The sequence below is a fragment of the Bison bison genome, unplaced genomic scaffold, assembly GCF_000754665.1.
Source record: "Bison bison bison isolate TAMUID 2011002044 unplaced genomic scaffold, Bison_UMD1.0 scf7180017864361, whole genome shotgun sequence".
Lineage (NCBI taxonomy): Eukaryota > Metazoa > Chordata > Mammalia > Artiodactyla > Bovidae > Bison > Bison bison.
In genome coordinates, this window is record NW_011494933.1 from 856,660 (window position 1) to 882,387 (window position 25,728).

The 25,728-nt window shown below is 37.1% G+C and overlaps 1 protein-coding gene across 1 annotated transcript in view; it reads right to left on the reverse strand.

Moving 5' to 3' along the window:
* NDST3 (N-deacetylase/N-sulfotransferase (heparan glucosaminyl) 3) overlaps positions 1 to 25,728 on the reverse strand; it is a 182,278-nt gene that overhangs the window by 3,382 nt on the left and 153,168 nt on the right. Inside the window, exons 10-13 of the mRNA XM_010855234.1 lie at positions 23,899 to 24,073; positions 20,545 to 20,715; positions 18,784 to 18,893; positions 3,446 to 3,548 (exon numbers count right to left, since the gene is read on the reverse strand). Of these exons, the coding sequence (XP_010853536.1) occupies positions 3,446 to 3,548; positions 18,784 to 18,893; positions 20,545 to 20,715; positions 23,899 to 24,073 (559 nt within the window). The remainder of the gene's footprint in view (positions 1 to 3,445; positions 3,549 to 18,783; positions 18,894 to 20,544; positions 20,716 to 23,898; positions 24,074 to 25,728) is intronic.

Consider the following 25,728-nt stretch of genomic DNA (forward strand, 5'->3'; position numbering starts at 1 on the left):
TTCTGAGGGTTTCTGTTCAGTTGAATCTTTAAAAGATTAATTTTAAATTAATCTTATCTTATTCTGCTGTTCTCTTAAAATATCATATCTGGTACCCCATCTTAAATGCCATCGAAAAACATGTCATTTTATGTTGATAACTTCAATGTAACATAGTGGTTTTTGCAGGAATTATGATCACTGGAACAAGACTGAACATTTGTGCTGTACTGTAACCATCACTGCCATCAAGGGAGAACCCAAACCTTTGTGTGGCTCATGTGTCAATCTCCCTGCTTTTCTCTGTTTTGGGTCTCCTCAGTCATCAGCTCTAAAACCACCGACAGGCCCAGCTAGTGTACCCTGGCCAGAGAAAGGTGGAGACAAAACATATTCCCAGATCCTCTGTCTGGGGGTCTGATCATTCTGTGCCTCCTCTGCTGCCAGCCAGACCTGGAATCCAGGGCTGAGCCCGAGGCCTTTGTGTAGAGGCTTCCCCACCATTCTCTCCTAACATCTCCCTTTGCATTGCTCCTCTTTATGAAGGAAGCCCTGGGGCAACAGCAGCCTGGGACTGCCTACATCCTGCCAGCTTGCTCCCCAGTATTTCCCATGTGACAAAGGATTCTCCAGCATCTCAACTAACTTTAGAATTGAACCTCCTGAGATCCACATTCTTCCTACATTCCCTTGGGGTTTCATATCAGTATCGTACCTCCTGATATGGAGGATTATCTCAACTACATCTCAATGTATTGGCTTTTTTGGCATTATTTTCAAACCTGACAGCCTGTATTAGCAGCCAAACCCTTGTCCTGTGCCCTATTAAGTGAGTATGTTGGTCCCCATAATCAAGTACCCCTTCTTCTTCTGCTCCCTCCTATGGCAAGATAACTGATAAGAGATTTGTAAAGTACAACATGTCCTATTTGAGAGTCTAATATGTTCAGGCCACGAAATACTAGGACAGAATTCAGTGATATGCAGAATTTACATACATTGTTATCTGATGATTGTTCAGAAAGGGTACTATTTTAGATGGCAAATCAGATAGAATATATGCTAATGTATGCCAATATAGTCCATTTCATGCAAACCCACAGGAAATTAATGTAATAAAAGGAATAATAATGTATACTTATATAATATAAAACATGATCAAAGAAGAAATCATATAATAAATCCAGTAACAGGTTGTTTATTGGACTATTATTAAAGAAACTATCAAGTGCTTTTGATTTGGAGAGGTAATTGACTCAGTGGTTCATTCAAAATGTCAGCTTTTATTCCTTTCCTATAATATATTTTGATAAACAAAGCCAAAGTGGAAGCCTAATAATCCGCCAGATCGTAATTTCCAGGATCAAATGTATCCTGTGATGTTTCGGTGATACTTGTGGGGAAGGGTACTGGTGTGTTTTCTGTAGTAGAAGGAGAAGCAAGCAGTGTGGTGACAGTACTGCCTACTCGAATCTGTTCTACGCATTTGTGTTTTCATTACCTCCAGGAAAGATGCCTTTCTCTCGCCTCCTGTCTGGGCATTTCTGTATGAAGTCAGCCACCCTACTCCCTCAAATAATGACTCTGGTTCCGGCAGAGAGCTCCTAAGACCCTTGTAATTTCCTGAGTTACAGGGGTGAAAAGAGTGTCTTTTGTTATGTACAGTAAGTTCCTTTAAACTTTGCCCAAGTTTATGCTAATGAAGTGACTCGTATGGGTCCCTAGATAGCTTCAGACGGGGGCTGGTTGCTAGAGGAGAAGCTCTGGTGCTCAGGACCCTTATGGACCTTGTCCTGTGTACCTCTCCATTTATAATAATAGGAAGTAAAGTATTTCTGGGGCATGTGAGTCATTACATCAAATTATAAAACCTGGGGAGGAATTCTTGGGAACCCTGATTTGTAGCCAAGTTGGACAGATGTGTGAATAACCTGGCAGTTTTGTGGAACTGAGCCCTTAATCTGAGGAGACGGTACTTAACCCTGGGTAGTTGGTGTCAGAATTGGATTAAATTATAGGACACCTACCTGGTGTCTGCAGAAAATTACAGAATTGCTTGGTATGGAAAAACCCACATATCTGATGTCAGAGGTGTTTGAGAAAAAACATCTTAGGAATGTATTACATAGAAACCTTATTGAGAAGTATGGAACTAGTGATATCCTGAAAAGTTTTAGATTTTTAATCTTTCTCTACCATGAATTTAATATCATGTCTCAGTATATGTTTGATGGGAGTAAAATAAAATGCTAAGAAAGATGTTCTACAGTGTCTTAAATGTTTTAGTTTCAATGAATATACAGAGAAATAGCTTTGACATACATGAAAATGAAACATTTTATATTGCCGTCTTGAAATGCTATGGAAATCACCCTTGAATATTTATTAATGTGTGCTGTTTTCATAGTGCACTGAAGGTATATTTTAATAATCCACCAAAGAAAACTGTAGCTCTGAGAGTACCCTTTGTTTATCAAAAGAACCCCCAGAATGTCTTTTAGGTAGAATTTAATTATGAGTTTAGTGAGGACAAAGCTCTGTCTCTGTCAGATTGGAATAATAAAAAAAAAATGGTCCTGAAAGTCTTCAAGAATTAAAAAGGATTGAGATAAGTTCAGACCACGTTAGGATTCTCAGACCACTGTAGGATTCTTAGTTACCACAATATATTAAACGTTGTGGGAAAACAGTCTCAAATGTTTTAATTTTTGAGTTAGTTATTTTTTTTAATAAAATCAATCTACTTGCATTCTTATGTCCAAACTGCACATTAACTGGACTGATTATGAAATCAAAGTATTAATAAATTTTAACATATGTGTAGTAAGCTTTAAAGTGGAAATATAGGGCCAACAAAGTGGGAAAACTGTAGCTTTAAGTGGCCACCATGGCCATGGCACCATTTGGAACAGAACAAACGTGACATGCTACATGTCTATGGCAAACTTTGGGTGTCTCCATTCTCCAGAGCCTAAATTATCTGCTAGTATGTTACATACTTGGGAAATATATTAATTTTTTAATCTTATTATCATATTAGGAGTTCAAAACTTAGTATACTGGTAGTTAATATTATTATGCAGGCCACATTTACCACTGCAGAGTGACTTAGTGAAAATAAAATCTTTGGTCCTATTTTTAATTTCCAGTTGATATATTTCCTGCCCTGGTTTCAGTTAATATTTTTAGTGCTAAAATTTCTGTGAATGTATCTCTTTTTGGAATGAGATGTTGCCTTCTTTGTTCTGATTCCAAATGGCAAATTCTATTGTTGGCCTTTATTTTCTCATGACAGGTAATATATCACTGGAAAAATCAAAAGAAGCAAGCAGGATGCATCCAATCCAAATGTTGCTTTTTATTTTTAGAAAGTGAATTTTTTATTTTAATCATTTTTCTAATAAAATAGATATATTTTTATGTATCATTTTGCTTATTTATTTGTATTTTTAAGCTCTATACTTACATCAGGATCCATTGGAGGGTATTTTCTTCCTTTGCTCTTTCCAAGGCATTTTGTTTTACCTTCTTCCAGTAACTGACACCAGAAACCTTTATGAGAATCAAACCTTAAAAAAGATACAAAGAGCAAAATAGTAGTTTTTGAGCAACTAATATAATATGCTGACCAAAAACGGGATATTTTAGTTTGGATATTAATCTATACTGAGGAAACTGGCATATTTTTTGACTACATCACTTTACATAAAGTCTTCTGGCATACTTCTGAATTCTCAGTCCATCTGTCATCTCTGTGAGTTTGCCAGATTTCTAATAGAAAAACTGTCAGCAGAAGGTCTCCTATTAATAGAAATTAATAAGCCTACCTCCTTCATCTGGAAAGAAAAGTTTTATAAGTTTCAAGCCCATTCTTTCCTTTTGCAGGGTTTAAAAATGACACATCAGGCTTCATCCATATCTGTGGGTTTACATAGTACTTTTATCATTTGATTACAGGTTAATAGAAGAGATAGGGTTTGGGTGTGTCATGGAGTGATTACTTTTAGAATTATCTAGCTATAATCCATTTAATTTTTTTTTCCAGAGACACTTTCTTATTTTGGTATGAGCTCTGTATTAAAGTAATAACACTTATAAATGAAGATTTTATGGTATAATTATAATAAAAATCATAGAAGCACATTATATTTTAGTATACTAAGATATTTCATACAACTCTTTTTCATTTGAGCTTTCCTTATAACTCCTTAATGATATGGAGTATAGCATTTGTCCCATTTAGTGGCACTTAGCTTAGTGTTTGGCTCTTTGTGAACACTCACCGTTAGTTGAATAAAAAATGAGAAAGAAGGAAATGTTCGTCAAGGTTTATCTATCTTGGACTATGTACTTTTTAAGTATGCAGGTGACAACTCAAGTCTGGGCCTCCTGACTCCAGGTCCAGGGCCTTTTCTTCTTTACTGGTCTCTGGTTATGTTTTGTATTATCATTCATTATGAATATATAGTAATTTCCATGCTTGACTATAAAAGTGACTGCTAACAGTATTCATGATTCTTTCACTTGCTTTAGTTATTCAGTGATTCTATTGCTATAATTTCTTCTTCATTAGAAATTATTATCATTTAGGACCACTCAGAATGCTGTATCTAGCTCTTTCTTAAAATTATAGTGTTAACAGTGAACAACTGGAAATCAAAATAAAAACACATTTAATTTAGCATAAAACATGAAATACCTAGGGATAAATTTAACACAAAATATGTGCAAGATCTGTGCACTGACAACATATGTTAAGAGAAATTACAGAAGACACAAACAAAAGAAAAGCTGTACCATATTCACAGATCAGAAGACTAAATATTTTTAAAAATATCAATTATCTCCAGATTTATCTAGAGATTCAATGTGAGTTCAATCAAAATTCCAGTGGACTTTTTTGGGTGGAAATTAAAAAGATGATTATAAAATGTATATGTAAATAAAAGCTAACAATTTGTTTTAAACAAGCCAAAACAATTTGAAAGAGGAGATCAAAGCTGGAGATCTCATAGTATTTTATTTCAAGATTTACTATAATGCCACAATAATAAAGCCTATGTAGTACTGGAACCAATGGATCAGTGAACAAAATAGAATCTAGAAACAGTCTTTTAAGCAAATGGAACTGGAAAAATTGGATATCTATATGGAAAATATGAATATCAATCCTAATCTCACACTGTATATGAAAATTAACTTGAAATGGGTTATAAAATCTAAATCTAAGAGCTAAACTACAAGAATTCTGGAAGTAAACATAGGGAAAAACACATATAAAATTTTTGTACCTTTGTTTAGGCAAAGATTTCTTAGGAAGAATGGTAAAAGAATAATGATAATTTTGAATACATCAAAATTTAAAATTTTGCTTTTCTAAAATACTCAAGAAAATGAAAGGATAAACCACAGGTTGGGCAAAAATATTTATAAAATGTATATCTAATAAAGGCCTTATATTCAGAATACACAACTGAACTCAATAAAAATGACATTATCAGTAAAAACTGAAATAAAAGATTGGAATAGACACTTCATCAAAAAAACATAGATGATCAATAAACAAATGCAAGTTTGCTCAATATTGTTAGTCATTAAGAAAATGCAAATTAAAAATCACAAATGAAATATCACTAGATACTAGAATGACTTAATTTAAAAAGGCCAATACCAAGCACTGACAAAGATGTGGAACAGCTAGAACTGCTAAACTTTGTTAGAGAAATTTAAAGATATTACAGCCACTTTGGAAAATTTCTTATAAAGTTGAATATGTAATTACTTTACAACCCACTAATCCCATTTCTAAGTATTTACCCAAAAAGAAATGAAAATATATGTCCATACAAAGATCTATACACAAATGTTCATAGTAGCTTTGTTCACAGTAGTCCCCAAATGGAAACAACCTTATGTCTATCAACTGGCAAAATGATAAATAAATTGTGCTATATCCATAAAATGGAGTACTATGTAACAATAAAAAACCCCAACTACTGATAATATAACATCATGGAGGAATGTCAGAAGTATTATGCTAAGTGAGGAAGTGGAAGAGGGGAAAAGATTGACTGCAAGAGAGCATGAGAAAACTTTTTTCTTTAAAAAACTTAAAACTTCTTTCTTTCTCTTTGTGATGGTGTATACATGTTTGTCAAAATTCATCAAACTGTACAATTAAAATGGGTGAACTTTATTATATGTAAATTACACATTAATAGACCTGATTTAAAATTATATTGGGATTGAATGTGTGATTTAGAGAGTAGTCTTTGTAGCTAATCTTGTAAACTTTGTAACTATAGCCCTATGGCTTCCCAACCCAGGGATTGAACCCAGGTCTCCTGCATTGCAGGCAGATGCTTTACCCTCTATGCCAAAGGCCAAATACACATCTGTGAGAAGAAGGCAAACCTATATCTCTCTATCTGCACTGCTTAGGTATTAGAGACACTACAGGATTACTCACATCTGCTTGTGCAAAGCCCATTTCAGTCATTATTAAAGTGATTATGTGGACTTCCTGAGGATCCAGTGGTTAAGAATCCACATGTCAATGCAGGGTACACATGGGTTTGATCCCTGGCTCAGGGAGATTCCACATGCCTTGGCAACTAATTAAATTTTTAAAAATTATTTAAAAAGTTAAAAAAGTGATTGTGTGGGATCAGGACACAACATGATATGTCTCCATGTTGCTTATTTTCTTGTTTGAATCTGTAAGGCAACTGAAAAAATTAGTTTCATACTCAAAGGTATAAGAAAGGAGAGCATTAATAAATCAACTAACTTCAATAAAGTAAATCATTAAAAAATAAGGACTATGATTGAAATAATCTATACATGAAAGCTGGGAAGCTTTAATACAACATTTCTGAAAGTCTGCTATTGATATAGCATTTTTCATTAACATTTTGTCATTAGTAATTTCCATAATTGAACTCTGACTCATTCAGGCCTGCTATTATTACGAGTTTTTGTTGTTGTTGTTGTTAATATACCTAACTGTAGATACATGCCTGGGTCATACACATGCTACTGCTGCTACTAAGTCACTTCAGTCGTGTCCAACTCTGTGTGACCCCATAGACGGCAGCCCACCAGGCTCCTCCATCCCTGGGATTCTCCAGGCAAGAACACTGGAGTGGGTTGCCATTTCCTTCTCCAATGCATGAAAGGGAAAAGTGAAAGTGAAGTCGCACAGTCGTGTCCGACTCTTCGCGACCCCATGGACTGCAGCCCACCAGGCTCCTCCGTCCGTGGGATTTTCCAGGCAAGAGTACTGGAGTGGGGTGCCATTGCCTTCTCCAGGTCATTCACATACCTTATATTAAAATGAGCAGCTTCTGATATAATGTTTCTTTAAGGAACATTAAACTTCACATGTATTAAAATTAAAAATCAAAATAAAAATAGGTTTTCTTTCACTTCCGGTAATTGATTACATCTCATGCAGTGAGCTGTCATGCTAGACTTCACTGAGAAAAATATGTGTCTGTGCAGCTGACACCTAGCCCAGACATCTATATGCATAAGTTCACAGGCAGTGGTATAAGTGTATCATAGTGGAAACAAAAAGGAGAGGAAGGTGAAGGAAGATCATATTATTTTTCAGGTTGCCTGAGAAGGTGAGGGACTGATGCTGATGAAGGACCTTGTAAGCAATTCAGATCCCAAGTGAAGAAGCTTGACAGAGATGGAGAAAGATCTTTTTTTTTTTTTTTAATTTTTAAAAAAAATTTTATTTTATTTTTAAACTTTACAATATTGTATTAGTTTTGCCAAATATCAAAATGAATCTGCCACAGGTATACCCGCGTTCCCCATCCTGAGCCTTCCACCCTCCTCCCTCCCCTACCCTCCCTCTGGGTCGTCCCAGTGCACCAGCCCCAAGCATCCACTACTGTGCATCGAACCTGGACTTGCGACTCGTTTCATACATGATATTATACATGTTTCAAAGCTATTCTCCCAAATCTCCCCACCCTCTCCCTCTCCCACAGAGTCCATAAGATTGATCTATACATCAGTGTCTCTTTTGCTGTCTCGTACACAGGGTTATTGTTACCATGTTTCTAAATTCCATATATATGCATTAGTATACTGTATTGTTGTTTTTCTTTCTGGCTTACTTCACTCTGTATAATAGGTTCCAGTTTCATCCACCTCATTAGAACTGATTCAAATGTATTCTTTTTAATGGCTGAGTAATACTCCATTGTGTATATGTACCACAGCTTTCTTATCCATTCATCTGCTGATGGGCATCTAGGTTGCTTCCATGTCCTGGCTATTATAAACAGTGCTGCGATGAACATTGGGGTACACGTGTCTCTTTCCCTTCTGGTTTCCTCAGTGTGTATGCCCAGCAGTGGGATTGCTGGATCATAAGGCAGTTCTATTTCCAGTTTTTTAAGGAATCTCCACACTGTTCTCCATAGTGGCTGTACTAGTTTGCATTCCCACCAACAGTGTAAAAGAGTTCCCTTTTCTCCACACCCTCTCCAGCATTTATTGCTTGTAGACTTATGGATTGCAGCCATTCTGACTGGCGTGAAATGGTACCTCATAGTGGTTTTGATTTGCATTTCTCTGATAATGAGTGATGTTGAGCATCTTTTCATGTGTTTGTTAGCCATCTGTATGTCTTCTTTGGAGAAATGTCTATTTAGTTCTTTGGCCCATTTTTTGATTGGGTCATTTATTTTTCTGGAGTTGAGCTGTAGGAGTTGCTTGTATATTTTTGAGATTAGTTGTTTGTCCGTTGCTTCATTTGCTATTATTTTCTCCCATTCTGAAGGCTGTCTTTTCACCTTGCTAATAGTTTCCTTTGTTGTGCAGAAGCTTTTAAGGTTAATTAGATCCCATTTGTTTATTTTTGCTTTTATTTCCAATATTCTGGGAGGTGGGTCATAGAGGATCCTGCTGTGATGTATGTCGGAGAGTGTTTTGCCTATGATCTCCTCTAGGAGTTTTATAGTTTCTGGTCTTACGTTGAGATCTTTAATCCATTTTGAGTTAATTTTTGTGTATGGTGTTAGAAAGATCTTATTCCAGTCTTTTTATAATACCAGCAGCGTCCCTCAGGACCACTAATATCTGGTAGAACACCAAGGAAACAACCTTTCCATGTAGGCACTGGCAGCTAGTCATTTCATGTGGGAAGCAGTACTGGCTAGGAATGTTTTGGAGAAAAATTAAGTGTTGTTTAGTGTTTCTCCATGTTTACCCCTCCCTGGAGGTAAGGTAACTTTATCATTGTGTTCCCAGAGTCATGACATAATATTGTCATTCAACAAATCTTTGTTGAATTAAATTTAGAATAAAACAAGAATGGACTGGTATTTAAGTTTGTGTGAAATATTGATATCACCTGGGGATGTCTAGAAATAACTGGAAGAGACTTGTGGGCAGGGACAATCAAGATTCTCCAATGACTCAGCTTCCAAATGGTAACATTCTCTTTGTTAATGAAAATGTGACCCTCATCTTACCCTTGGGCAAGTGAATTCCAGGGAACATTCAGATTATACTTAGGTGCAAGGCTGTTTGAAATGTCTTTACATTGCATTGTTATTTTCATGAATGAATACTGAATTGTGTGGATATGCCAAATTTTCTTAAATCTATTTACCAGACTGGTTCCAGCTTTTGGTTATTATGAATAATGCTGCTGTGAACAATTCTTTGTGAACAAAGGTTTTCATTTCTTTTGGGGTAGATTCGTAGGCATGGCATTGGATTACTTGTAAACTTTTGTTTAATTTTTACGAAACTGTAAAACTGCTTTTCTGAAGTGGCTGTACATTTCTATCAGAAGTATATGAGGTTACCAATTTCTCCACATTTGTGCCAATATTTGGTATTGTCTTTTGGATTATAGCTATTCTAGTGGTATTTTGATGTGATTTTAATTTGAATATCATTATCATTATACATTTATTGTGCATAGTGACAGTGTGTCTGGAGGGGAATTCTTTTATTTTTACTTATTTATTTTTAGTGTATTTAAAAATTTATCCTGTTTTAATTAGTGAATAGTATTCCATTGGATGTATATATCACATTTATATTTATTTATTTAATTGAAGTATAGTTGATTTCACAAACCTCTGTCCATAGTTCTTCAGGCACTGTGTCTATCAGATCTAATCCCTTGAATCTCACTTCCACTGTTCATGTAATATACAGGTTCGTGACATTGTACAGGAATCAGTGATCAAGACCATCCCCAAAAAAAGAAATGCAAAAGGACAAATAGTTGTCTGAGGAGGCCTTACAAATAGCTGTGAAAAGAAGCAAAGTCAAAAGTAAAGGAGAAAAGGAAAGAATGCAGAATACCCATCTGAATGCAGAGTTCCAAAGAATAGCAAGGAGAGATATGAAAGCCTTCTCAGTGATCAATGCAAAGAAATAGAGTAAAACAACAGAATGGGAAAGACTAGAGATCTCTTCAAGAAAATTAGAGATACCAAGGGAATATTTCTTGCAAAGATGGGGACAATAAAGGACAGAAATGGTATGGACCTAACAGAAGTAGACGATATTAAGAAGAGGTGGCAAGAATACACAGAAGAACTATACAAAAAAGATCATCATGACCCAGATAACCATGATGGCATGATCACTCACCTAGAGCCAGACATTCTGGAATGTGAAGTCAAGTAGGCCTTAGGAAGCATCACTACAAACAAAGCAGGTGGAGGTGATGGAATTCCAGTTGAGTTATTTTAAATCCTAACAGATGATGCTGTGAAAGTGCTGCACTCAATATGCCAGCAAATTTGGAAAACTCAGCAGTGGCCACAAGACTGGAAAAGGTCAGTTTTCATTCCAGTCCCAAAGAAAAGCAATGTCAAAGAATGTTCAAACTACAGCACAATTCCACTCATCTCACATGCTAGCAAAGTAATGCTGAAAATTCTCCAAGCCAGGCTTCAACAGTACTTGAACCATGAACGTCCAGATGTTCAAGCTTATTTAGAAAAAGGAGAGGAACCAGAGATCAAATTGCCAACATCCGTTGGGTCATGAAAAAAGCAAGAGAGTTACAGAAAAACATTTACTTCTGCTTCATTGACTATGTCAAAGCCTTTGACTGTGTGGATCACAACAAACTGGAAAATTCTGAAAGAGATGGGAATACCAGACCACCTGACTTGCCTCCTGAGAAATCTGTATGCAGGTCAAGGAGCAACAGTTAGAACTGGACATGTAATAACAGACTGCTTCCAAATTGGGAAAGGAGTACGTCAAGGCTGTATATTGTCACCCTGCTTATTTAACTTATATGCAGAGTACATCATGGGAAATGCTGGACTGGATAAAGTACAAGCTGGAATCATGATTGCCGGGAGAAATAATAATAACCTCAGATATGCAGGTGACGCTACCCTTATGGCAGAAAGTGAAGAAGAACTAAAGCGCCTCTTGCTGAAAGTGAAAGAGGAGCATGAAAAAGTTGGCTTAAAACTCAACATTCAGAAAACTAAGGTTATGGGATCTAGTCCCATCATTTCATTGCAAATAGAGAAATGGTGGAAACAGTGAAAGACTTTATTTTGGGGGCTCCCAAATCACTGCAGATGGTGACTGCAGTTGTGAAATTAAAAGATGCTTGCTCCTTGGAAGAAAAGCTATGACCAACCTAGACAGCATTTTTAAAAGCAGAGACATTACACTGCTAACAAAGGTCCATCCAGTTAAAGCTACGGTTTTTCCAGTAGTCATGTATGGATGTGAGAATTGGACTATAAAGGAAGCCGAGCGCTGAAGAGTTGATGCTTTTGAACTGTGGTGTTGGAGAAGACTCTTGAGAGTCCCTTGGACTGCAAGGAGATCCAACCAGTCAATCCTAAAGGAAGTCAGTCCTGAATATTCATTGGAAGGACTGATGCTGAAGCTGAAGCTCCAATACTTTGGCCACCTGATGTGAAAAACTATTGGAAAAGACCCTGATGCTGGGAAAGATTGAAGGCAGGAGGAGAAGGGGGTGACAGAGGATGAGTTGGTTGGATGGCATCACCGACTCAATAGACATGGTTTGAGCAAGCTCCGGGAGTTGGTGGTGGACAGGGAAGCCTGGGGTGCTACAGTCCATGGGGTCTCAAAGAGTCGGAAGCAACTGAGCAACTGAACTTAAGTGAAAGTTGATTTGCAACGTTGTGTTAATTTCTGCTATACAGCCAAATGACCAGTTGTACATCCATATACATTCTTTTTTATATTCTTTTCCATTATGGTTTATCTGGGGACATTGACATAGTTCCCGGTGCTATACAGTAGGACCTTGTTGTCCACCCATTCTATATATAATAGTTTGCATCTATTAACCCCAAACTCCCAGTCCATCCTCCCCCCACCCACTCACTTCTTTGTTGTTGTTCAGTCACTGAGTCATGTCTGACTCTTTGCAACCTCATGAACTGCAGCATGCCCAGCTTCCCTCTCCTTCACTATCTCCTGGAGTTTGTTCAGGCTCATGTCCATTGAGTCAGTGATGACAACCAACCATCTCATCCTCTGCCACCCCTTTTTCCCTTGCCCTCGATCTTTCCCAGCATCAGGGTCTTTTCCAACGAGTTGGCTCTTCACATCAGGTGGCCAAAGTACTGGCACTTCAGCCGCAGTCCTTGAATGAATATTCAGTGTTGATTTTCTTTAAGATCTCCTTAAAGCTTGATCTCCTTGCTGTCCAAGAGACTCTCAAGAGTCTTTCCAGCACCACAGTTTGAAAACATCAGTTCTTCAGTGCTCAGCCTTCTTTATGGTCCAATTCGCGTATCCATACATGACTACTGGAAAAACCATAGCTTTGACTATATGGACTTATGTCAGCAAAGGGATATCTCAGCTTTTTAAAACACTGTCTAGGTTTGTCATAGCTATTCTTTCAAGGAGCAAGTGTCTTTTATTTTGTGTCTGCAGTCACCATCTGCACAGATTTTGGAGCCCAAGAATATGAAATTTGACACTATTTCCACATTTTCCTCATTTATTTGCCATGAAGTGATAAGACTGGATGCCATAATTTTGTTTTATGAATGTTGAGTTTTAAGCCAGCTTTTTCACTCTCCTTTTTCACCTTCATCAAGAGGCTCTTTAATTCCTCTTCACTTTCTGCCATTAGAATGGTATCATCTGTATATCTGAGGTTGTTGATATTTCTCCTGGCAATCTTGATTCCAGCTTGTGATTCATCCAGCCTGGCATTTTGAATGATGTACTCTGCATTTAAGTTAAGTAAGGAGGGTTCAATATATAGCCTTGATGTACTCTTTTCCCAATTTGGAACCAGTCTGTTGTTCCATGTCCAGTTCTAACTGTTGCTTCTTGTCCTACATACAGGTTTCTCAGGAGGCAGGTAATGAGGTCTGGTGTTCCCATGTCATTAAGAATATTCCACAGTTTGTTGTGATCTACACAGTCAAAGGCTTTAGCATAGTCAATGAAGCAGAAGTAGATTTTTTTTTGGAATTCCCTTGCTTTTTCTATGATCCAGTGTATATTGGCAGTATGATCTCTTGTTCCTCTACGTTCTCTAAATCTAGCATGGACACCTGGAAGTTTTTGGTTCACCTATTGCTGAAGCCTAGCTTGAAGGGTTTTGAACATAATCCTGCTGGCATGTGAAATGAGTGCCACTGTGCGATAGTTTGAACATTCTTCAGCATTGCCTTTCTTTGGGATTGGAACGAAAACTGACCTTTTCCAGTCCTGTGGCCACTGCTGAGTTTTCCAAATTTGGTGGCATATTGAGTGTAGCACTTTAACAGCATCATATTTTAGGATTTGAAATAGCTCAGCTGGAATTCCATCACCTCCATCTGCTTTATTCATAGTGATGCTTCTTAAGGCCCACTTGACTTCACACTCCAGGATGTCTGGCTCGAGGACAGTTGCCTCCTTGGTAATTAGAAGTCAGTTCTCTATGTCTGTGAGTCTGTTTCTCCTTCATAGATATGATCATTTGTGTCATATTTTAGATTCTACAAATAAGTGATATCATATGGTATTTTTCTGTCTCAGACTTAATTCACTTAGTATGATAATCTCTAGTGGCATCCATGTTGCTGTAAATGGCATTATTTCATTCTTTTTCATGGCTGAGTATTATTCCATTATATATACATACCACATCTTCCTTATCCATTCATCTGTTGATGGACAATTAGGTTGTTTCCATGTCTTGGCTATTGTGAATAGTGCTGCTATGAATGGCTGCATGTATTCTTTTTGAATTATAGTTTTGTTCAGATATATTCCCAGGATCGGAACCCTGGATCACATGGTAATTCTATTTTTAGTTTGCTGAGAAACCTCCATACTGTTTTCCATAGTGGCTGCACCAACTTACATTCCCACCAACAGTGTACGGGGTTCTCTTTTCTCCACACCCTCTCCAGCATTTATTTGTAGACTTTAATGATGCCCATTCTAACTGGTGTGAGGTGGTACCTCACTACAGTCTTGATTTGCATTTCTCTAGAAATGAAGTCTTTTTATAATAATGTCTGAGACAACTTAAAAAACTCATTTTAAGGTTTCAGTTTTTTAAAGGAAATACTTCCTCTTGTTATACTATTCATTAGTAAAACTTCACAGTATCATTTTTCTCTGTTTTTTGTGCCAATTTGAAGAGCTTAGTAGATTGGCAGTGCAGGCTCCAGAGGAATAAGTGTGTTTCAGTCCTGCCCCCTCAGCTTACTTTTGAGGGACTTTTGGCTTGGTACCCAGCACTTAGTACCCAGCACATAGTAGTATTATATATAAAGTATTTAGAACATATAAATGTATACTGATTTTGAAATGTTATAACCACTTTTAAAACAAATTTATATGAAATTGGAATAGATTGTTTTCTTCCTTTTCACTTAGCATTTCCAGCTGTTTCACAGGTCATCTAAGAACCAGCAGATTTTAGCTACTATGGCTACTGTTTTTTGCTACCAAAATAGTTTTATTTTGGCACAATTTTACTCAAACTCATCTAAAATGGGAAAGGATTCTTTGACCAATAGATTTGGTTGCCAGAGGAAGTGATATTAGAAACAGAAGCAGCTTCAGTTCTTTATGACTTAGGTAACCCCATCCATAGAACAAAATACACACACACACACACAATCTTCATTTAACTCTTTGCCTTCAAATCCTTATTGTCCATTTATTGAAGTTTTCATAGTAAATTATTATTAAAAATTCATATAACTCAGTCTGGTTTCATTCATGTTAATGAACAGGTTAACTGAGAAATAGAGATGTCAGGTTCAGTAAGTGTGAAGACTTGTCACAGTCACTGGTGGCTGGATATAATTGTTAGTGGATATATTCATGGGAAAATTAAAAGTTTACATTTTTTTCATTTTAGTTTATAAAGTTTATAAAAAAACTTTCATTTTAGTTTTAGTTTAACACATATATAAACTGTATGTGCTAGTTCAGTTTAGCACAACGCCACACTGAGCATTATTTTTCCTGCTTTTTTTAAAATGATTAGACAGCTTAAACACTATATAACACATAATATACAAGCTAAAATAATGTTGGCATATCAATCCTATTTATAGTTTAGTGATTAAGGTTATGTTGAACAAGAATTATAAAATGTGAATTACTTAATTGAATGAGAAAGTTCCCATTCATATTTTTTAAAGCTTATACTGCTTATTTCCGATAACAACGACACTAAGAAAATCTGATTTCTAAAAACTTTTATTTTGGTTACACCACACAGCATGTGGGATATTAGTTCCCTGACCAGAGATTGAATCCATGCCCCCTGCATTGGAAGCATGAAACCTTAACCACTGGACAACCAGGAAAGTCCCAAGAAGATAAGATTTTTATGTATTCAGTATATTATCTAAAATCCATGATGACAGTACTAAGTCATTTTAAGATATAGACCATCCATTACTTTATGAAATTTAGAAGTCTTGAACACTTCTGTAGTGACTGTGGAATGGACTAAGTAATACTCTTAATGATGGAGATTTATTGCCATTTTTCTTGAAAATAGTTTTGAAATTGGAACATTTTTATATTGAAGATAATCAGGAGATTGTAGATCTCTTACACTGGAGTACTTGTTTGTGCCAAAATTGTATGGTAAAACTTTTGCAGAGGTCTAGTTTCATTGATTTATTGTACTGTGTGCAAAGAACTGAATTTATGTGGTTAGTTGAGAATTCATATCTGTTTGCAGTTTAGTACATTATCAGAAGGCTTTAAATAATTTTTTAGCTACCAAAGAGGTAGTCTTCACTATCCTTAGCAGGAAAAATATAATGCAATTAAAGACATTCTTGCGAACATGCATTTTGTACATCCAGTCATCCCCAACATGTCCAAAGCACCAGAGAAACAACTTACCAGTACAGTTATTTTAACAAGAATAACTAAATTTTGAGGGCAGGATTCAGAAAAACTGCAAAGGGCATGGTTGAAAGAGAATTCAGACCTAAGTCAATGACATGAAATTCCAAATATTCTACAACAGGTACACTGCTGTTTTTTCCAAGGTGTGTCAGGCCAACTGATTGACAAGAGAATATAAAAAGAAACCGAACGGCAGTACGTTATCAGCAGGGTGAGTGCTTGGGCAGCCCTACTGGACCAGAAACTGTGGTTTCAGAGACTACACACATCTTATCTTGCTACTTCACCCACTGAGCCCCCAACCAGGCTGCAGAACCATACAAGGGGTAATTTGAGTCAGACACATCCCAGGTGCAAAGTGACCCACAGTTCTTTGTATACAGTATTTTGCTTTGGTATTATTTCCCTTAAGTTTACACTCCCTTTACTTGGCAGTGGAGGTGAATAAAAAGCTTGCTGCTGAGCTGGATACAAAGGGGACACATACACAGCGTGCAGGTCAAGGACCATTCCATAAGAAAAAGAGATTATGTCTTTATAAAATACTCCAATTCTTCTTTCTGAAATGCAGTGCTTTGCTATATACTCTATAAAAAAGATCCAAAGATAAGCCAACTTGAGTTAGAAACCTGTTTAGAAAATAAAAGCTTTCTTTTCTAAGAGATACTTAAAAAGACATAAAGAAGAAAGTGGGCTCGAATTTCTAACTGAAGCTAAAATCACTCAATTTTCTTTAAGGTCAAGCTGAAAGTTAAATACCTGAGGCTAGTGTCTGTGTTGGTACTTCAACTCAGCTCACCAAAGCTCTGATAGGACTCTCTATAGAAAACATGAAGGTCAGAAGGTTAACAGTAACAACAGAGTAAATGACTCTTAGAGAGGAAGCGCAAAACTCTTGAGTTCCACCTACTCCTTTGTTCTCTAAATCAAAATCTCTCTCTTACATGTGTGTCTCTACATATGATTTGTGCAAGATGTTTGCAATATTAGATGGTTGTCTGCAAACCTTTTACTGTAAGGGATGGTGAAAAGTAAAGGAATCCTGTATCTCACTTTCTAAACTGCTACAGTATGAAGAGTACCATGAAAAGAGAAAATCAATTGATCTATAGAACTGAGTTTTATACTGAGATATAGAATGGAAGAATCCCATACTACAGTCTTAATTGGTTTCTTTAAGGCTCAGTCTGTAACCCTAAAATTATATATATATTACATATATGTAAAATACAATATTATATATATAATATAAAATTATATATCTATATAATATAACATTTTATATTATATATATGTAATATATATACTACAGTGAGAGCCAGGTCCATGGCTCATCCAACTCAGGCTCTCTCAGTTGCTTGTTCCAGTTGCATGTGAAAAAGGAAGAAACATCCCTCACACACCTGATTGCTGGGCTTCTCAGGAGGCTCATTGGTAAAGAACCTGCCTTGTCAAGCAGGAGACGTGGGCTGAACCCCCGGGTTGGGAAGATCCCATGGAGGGAAGCATGGTAACCCACTCTAGTATTCTTGCCTGGAGAAGACACAGATAGAGGAGCCTTGCGGGCTATAGTCCATGGGGTCGTAAAGAGTCGGACACTCACAAGGAGTTGGACTAAGCAGCTAAACAGCAACAACAGTAGCATAAATGGAGAAAGTCAGATAGAGGTTTTATTTAAAATGTTAGATAAAGTCCAGAGTCAGGATTAAAGTGAGGCAAGAGAGGCAGGTACCTCGGCCACTCACTCTCAGGTATTTGTGGGGTCCTTAACTCCTTGTTGCTTTTCTTCTGTCACCCTGGCTCCCACCTGATGGAACTGACTACCTAAGAAAATGAGTGGGAACCAGCAAAAGAAAACCAAACAAGAGCTGTAACATCTGAGGCCTCTGAAGAAAAGGTGATAAGGTTAGTCATACGGTGGGTAAAGACCAAAAAATGGAAGTATGTGTAACAGTAATAATAGCACCTCTCTCTCTGCTTATTCAGCCACCTATCGGGCTATTTCTTGCTGTGTGATGTTTGTTTTTTAAAATTACACAAAAGAGAGAGGAGCTCATAAATCACCTAGTTCAAGAGGTCTTCTTATACTTCCAAAAGGTCTCAATGCTGTCTGGTTAAATAGGCTTAGTGCTTCCAACACAGTTCCAGTAACCTCTTTTATGGTTAGCTGTTGCTTTTAAGACTTAAAACCCTTTCTTCCTCTTTTTTCCTTCCAGAGAAAACTTCCCTAGTTAGAAATCAATAGGGGACTTTGGACATTTCATAGCCAAACTGTTGACATCTTCTTTCTCAAGTGGTTAACATCAACTTGAAAATAATCAGTATGTAAGGAGGCAGCTAACTCAATAGCTGCATCACCAAACTACAACTTCTCTAAAATCAGCTCTCTGCTGAAACTTCAATAAATTAATTAGAATATAAACTTACGTTAATGCTTCTGAGTAATTATAATGAGGAGAGACTCCTAGAAACTTCTGTACTTCATCCATCACTGTAGCAGGATCAGTTCTTAGCTGTTGCCCATCAATAATTAGCAGCTAAGTGACCAAAGAAATAAAAAAAAAGACAATGCAAATTGGAAAAAGACATGTAACAGCATGATACAAAAATTCTGCACTTTAAATTTATTCCATTTTAAGACACTGTACTGAGGGGATTTGCATTCATTGTTGTTAAGACTTAGCCAGGCCATCCTCATTAATGACATGGAACAAAAAATAAATCACACTAATTAAATGCATTCATGTTTTATAGTTTGAGACATCCTGCAAACACTATGAAAACAAAAAAATTTGAGTACCAAGAGAGCTTAAGAAAGGTGACTATAAAATCACAAATGAAAATCAAGTTTAAAAACAGATAAAGCAATGATTCCATGATTCAAGGTGGGAAGGAGACTTGTAGGAAAGAAGAAAAGTGACCGGACCAGGTACCATGGGACAGAGGACATATCATTATCCATGATTCCAGTCAAAGGAGCAGCACTGTAAAGTTTTTAGAAATTCTTTGATAATCCATTTGGAAAAAAGGTAAGATTCCTAGAAAACCTTAAAGTAAACAGAAGTTCCTCAACAGACTAAAGGGAAGAATTTGCTTGTTACTCTGGTGAGGGAAAGGGGTGGTCCCAGCAAGATAAATGACAGGGGATGGTGATGAAGGGCCATAATGCCTGGAAAGCAATTCCTGCTCACACATCTTCTCGAGTGTTTCTATTTAGTTTATACCAGCATTGTTCATCAGAAATTTCTGTGTTGATGGACATACTGTGAGGCTGTGGTATCTAACTGGTGGCTATTGAACATTTGAAGTGTGGCTAATGTGACTGAGAAACAATTTTTAATTTTATATAATTTGAATAGAAATTTAAATAGCCATATATGTTTGCATGTATGGTATTATTGTGGCTGCTGCTGCTGCTGCTAAGTCGCTTCAGTCATGTCCGACTCTGTGTGACCCCATAGACAGCAGCCCACAAGGCTCCTCTGTCCCTGGGATTCTCCAGACAAGAACAATGGAGTGGGTTGCCATTTCCTTCTCCAATGCATGAAAGTGAAAAGTGAAAGTGAAGTCACTCAGTCATGTCTGACTCTTCTTGACCCCATGGACTGCAGCTTACCAGGCTCCTCCATCCATGGGATTTTCCAGGCAAGAGGACTGGAGTGGGTTGTCATTGCCTTCTCCGATCATTGTGGTTCTAGACACACAGGTATACACTGTGTCTGATGTGATTAGATTGCTTTATGCAATCCAGTGTAGGGGCTGGTTTTGTAATCTAGGCTAACACTAGGCAAAAGAGAGAAACAAGGATGCCAAGGAAAACATAGGACTTGTGAAAAATCCAGCAAGGTGGTTCAAAGGGAAATAATGTCACTGAAAGCAAAACAGTGTTTGCCTTGTTTGGTTAAGAGCTTTATTCTCAGAATAAAAATCAGGAGTATCAAGCTTCTGAAGCTCTTAACAAGGAAAGGCATGCACTAGAAAATAGGGCAGGGAGAATTATCCTGAAATACTTCTAGAAAGAGAATTAGTTTTTCTACCTCTGCCTGTTATTGTTTGCCAGAGTCTCCGTTACAGCTAAAGAGTAAATGCTAGTCATGTTTTAATGAGTAAAAAACGTCCTCTATCCTAGAGGCAAAGTCATTGACTTAATGAGACTGTACTACGATGTAGATTGCTATCGCTCAGTACCTGAAAGGGGGGGAAATAAACAAGCCATCTCTCGATGTGGCTGGCATACCACCCTGGGACCAAACATCTCTTCTGCAAGGCTCTCAGCTCGGAGGGTGCACGCGGCCCAGCTGAGATCACTTCGTAGAAACTGAATTTCAGAGCCGCGGGGTCTTCGTGTGATCGCTGATGCTGTGATGAAAAGGTAGATAATTAAACCGACGTGAACCATAGGCATAAATAATTAAAAACCAATCTCTGTGACAAGTCGCAAAGCTAAAGGAAGGAGTGCCTCACTGAGGGAGAGTTATTTGTTTTGCAATTAATAAAGGAAGAAAATGCTTGCTTGGAGCATCAGGCTTTAAAATTACGACACTGATGAGAGTATATGTTTGAGAATTATTTGGTAGAGGCGGAATTCTTCTTGATAGAATTTTTTAACCTATTTTTCTGAGTTATTTCCATAGTGTGTATATATATATATTATTCTGAAAGTAAACTTTTGAAAGTTGCCTTAACACCCCCTTTCAGCCTGTAAGAAACCATTTATCATGTCCAGTTAATATCCATAATGCACAAAACACTCTGCCAGTTCTGCCAGATAGTTTTGTTCCATCTAGTAATGCAGTTTTAGATGAGAAAAACCCTATGGGCTATTCAAATGGAGAAACTGGTGAAAACTCTGACATGTGCATTATCTGAAATCCACAGCTTTTATCATACACACTCTAGCATCTAAAAGCCAAGATTATTTTACCTAATGGTAACCTCTGCGGTGAATCAGAACCACTTACTGTACAGAAAATGCAGACGGCAGCAATCCTAAAAGGAAAGCACTTCATAATGGCTCAGGCTCAGGCCCAGGGGTCTGAGGAAATCACCTTTTCCCTAAATTGACCAATAAATATTCAGGCTTAGTGGTGGGTTTGTGGATGTTTACCACATCTAGCTGAATAGCAAATTTGCTGCAATTGAGATTCAAATTACTATACTACAAACTCTACTAGACTTTGTTAAGGCCTGCATTTTGCCACTGTGGAGTGATTTATTTGTAATATTTAGGATGTTTTGTTAGCTTTCAGCCTTGAAGCTTCCTTTTTCAGCAAATTCTCAATTTTTCAGGGGCTAAGTGGTTGCCAAGCTCCAATTTTCCGCTTCCTCTTTGAGTCAATTAAGGCGGGTTTTCTTTTTTCTCCAGATACCTAGCAGTAAAGGTAACAGGTGCAAGATCAAATCAGTCAATTTGCTGTGTTTTTGGTTTAAAGGATGGTTCTAGGAGTTGGGCATGACTGATTAGTGTGGAATTGTGGATTTCATTTTTCCAGGATGTCTACTCCCTGTTACGCAGATTATTATCAATATGCCTGTTAAGATCCCATGACCTTTTCCTACTCTGTCCTAGCCATGAAACCTTTCCTGACAATCTGTTCTTTCTTTAGTGAACCTGGAAAAATGGCTTTTGTTTAAAAAATGACCCCATGCTGATAAACTTTGTTCTCTAATATCATAGACTGTCAGAAATTTAGATGTATGAGATTGGTGAGAATGCATCCAGTCCTGCCTGGTGAATCAGAGCTTTTTGGGTCACTTTAATTCAGAGAAGCAGCCTTATTTCCAGCCCAGGTGCAGAGTTTCAGATAAAGGATTTTTGGATATAACAGTTATTTCCATGTTTATCTTAACTTTAGAGTTTCTAAGGAAGTAAGTCTCTTAGTCTGTTTTCCAGCCCTGGCCCTGCTTGCACCTATTAAACAGTTCATGTTAATTTTATCTACATTTCTCCCTATCATACAAATCCTCCCTCTCTTTAGGGAAATGCCTGATAGTTCTTCAAGTGTTCAGGCTCCTCCGCTGCAGCCAATTAATACACCTAACTTGTTGTCCCTGGTGGTCTTTATCAGGTAGGCTTTATTACTCTGTAGGAGTCTATCTGTCACTTAATACTTTCTGATTTATACACTGGTTATTTAAACATATTTCTCCAATTAGACTGAAAGCAATCTCAAATGTAGCATCTACATTTGTTAATTTACTTTCAAATCATACTTAGAACAATACTTTGCATGTGGTAGTTGTTAAAATTATTTAATGAAGGGATGAACACATGACCATCAGGAAAGTGGTTTTTAAATTACAAAACTGAGGAATGATAACTAAGGATGCTATGCTATCCTATGTCACTGCAGTTGTGTCCAACTCTTTGTGACCCTATGGACTGTAGCCCACCAGGCTCCTCTGTCCTTGGGATTCTCCAGGCAAGAATACTGCAGGGGTTGCCATGCCCTCCTCCAGGGGACTTTCCTGACCCAGGGATCAAACCCATGTTTCATATGTCTCCTGCGTTTGGAGGTGGGTTCTTCACCACTAGTACCACTTGGGAAGCTCCTAAGAATAATACAGACTAAAGACACTTACTCTATTAATTTTGTTATGTTCTTATATTTAATATTGCTGTTTTTTATTAAACTTTTTCCATTTGGTGATTAATAAAATATCACTGAGGCAGGTGTTTTTTGGTATTATTTTTAATATTTATTCCGGTAAAAATGTATGGCGTATAAGTTTTATTATTAGAATCTGTTAAAATTCTTTCAAAGTGATTGTTTCTGTGCTAGGTTCTAACCAACATCATAATGGCAATGTTTATATGAGAAAGAGGCTTAAAACAGGGGACTCTGGCTGGGCTTTCAAGGATGAATTCATTCTTATATTCTGTTTTGCTGCTAGGTTATATCTTCAACACAAGCAGTTATTTAAGCTCTTTCAGAGTCAGGGTCATCAATCAATGGTCCATGGGCTAAATTCTGCTTGTTGTTTGTTTCTGTAAATAAATTTTACTGGAACACAGTTAGGCTCATTAATTTACATATTGTCTATGGCTGCTTCTGCAATACAATGGCTAGAGTTGCAATTATATGGCCTGCAAAGCCTGAAATATTTACTCTCTGGACCTTTACAGAACAAAACCTCTGACTTCTGCTTCAGTAGAATCAGGTATATTTCTTATCTGTAAAACTGAGATAATAATAGCAGCATTATATACATATTAGATGAAAAGAATGATTTTAAATTATAACATTTTACTTTTAAAATACAGATATATAGAAGCACACAATACAAGCACATAATATTGTTTGCTTTAATTTCTTCATTGTATTATACATTTTATTAAATTAATCAAATGAATGCAAAATTAATAAAAACTAAAGGGAACATTTCTCTATGGGAACATAGAGAAATTTATTCCCTTTCTTGAAGATATAAAGCTAACAAATCTTTTTTGTTAAAAGCTGAGGCGGTGACTTTTACTGAAAACCACCTTCCCTTCTCTATACTCCTCTTCTACTTGCTGGGTTTTGTCAGTATGTTCCTTACCTGGTACCAGGAATATGCGCGGTCTGATGGGTCAATGAGAATGGTGATGATCTTGGCTTTGGGGACCAAAGAAGCCGCCCTTTTAGGAGCTTCCTCTGAGTGGAAGTAGTTGGCACTCTTCTCAAACAGAAAATCAGTGGTAACATTAGATGGGACTGGGAAGAAATCCATATACCTAGAAAGGGAATATTTCTCAAAATGAAACTCTGGTTTATACTCATATACTGGTGAGTCAAAGATGTTAAAGGTGTCCCACAAACAAAATTCATTTGTTTCCTAAAAAAAAAAAGGCTTTTTCTTTAAGCATTTGTCCCCCAAGCCTGTTAGCAAGGAAAAAACATACAGAACACTAATAGTGTATTTTCAAAATGCTTTTCTAAATACATTTTCTTTGTATTCTACTTAATATCAATAAAAAGGTATGGGAAATAACAAAAATGTAGATACAAAGGGATCAAATGGCAATAATCAACCTAACTGTATAAAATGTATCTGAAAGCAGAAATATTTTACTGCATGAGCCTCTGGAGCCAGACAAATATGAGTGCTCAACCAAAAAGAAAACTGGATCAAAACAAATAGTATGTCTAGTTCAAGGCATTTTACAGACTTAGACAAAACATTTTTACCTCATCACAAGAAAAAATAATTTCATTCCCACCAGTGTGTTGCCCTTACATTCAACTACAAAGTGTGTCAAAGGGCAGAACAGATGTGGTGTGAAAAGACTGCCTGTTTGCTTATTTTTTCACATAAAGAGCCACTTATGTTGTTTAGAATGATTCAGTTCAGTTCAGTCACTTAGTCGACTGGCCAAAGTATTGGAGTTTCAGCCTCACCATCAGTCCTTCCAGTGAACACCCAGGATTGATCTCTTTTAGAATGGACTGGTTGGATCTCCTTGCAGTCCAAGGGACTCTCAAGAGTCCTCCAGCACCACAGTTGAAAAGCATCAATTCTTCGGCACTCAGCTTTCTTCACAGTCCAACTCTCACTTCCATACATGACCACTGGAAAAACCATAGACTTGACTAGACGAACCTTTGTTGGCAAAGTAATGTCTCTGCTTTTGAATATGCTATCTAGGTTGGTCATAACTTTCCTTCCAAGGAGTAAGTGTCTTTTAATTTCATGGCTGCAATCACCATCTGCCGTGATTTTGGAGCCCCCAAATATAAAGTCTGACACTGTTTCCACTGTTTCCCCATCTATTTCCCATGAAGTCAGGGACCAGATGCCATGATCTTCGTTTTCTGAATGTTGAGTTTTAAGCCAACTTTTTCACTCTCCTCTTTCACTTTAATCAAGAAGCTTTTTAGTTCCTCTTCACTTTCTGCCATAAGGGTGGTGCAATCTGCATATCTGAGGTTATTGATATTTCTCCCAGCAATCTTGATTCCAGCTTATACTTCTTCCAGTCCAGCGTTTCTCATGATGTACTCTGCATAGAAGTTAAATAATCAGGGTGACAATACACAGCCTTGACGTACTCCTTTTCCTATTTGGAACCAGTCTGTTGTTCCTTGTCCAGTTCTAACTGTTGCTTCCTGACCTGCATATAGCTTTCTCAAGAGGCATGTCAGGTGGTCTGGTATTGCCATCTCTTTCAGAATTTTCCACAGTTAATTGTGATCCACACAGTCAAAGGCTTTGCCATAGTCAATAAAGCAGAAATAGATGTTTTTCTGGAACTCTCTTGCTTTTTCAATGATCCAGAGGATGTTGGCAATTTGATCTCTGGTTCCTCTGCCTTTTCTAAAGCCAGTTTGAACATCTGGAAGTTCACGGTTCACGTATTGCTGAAGCCTGGCTTGGAGAATTTTGGGCATT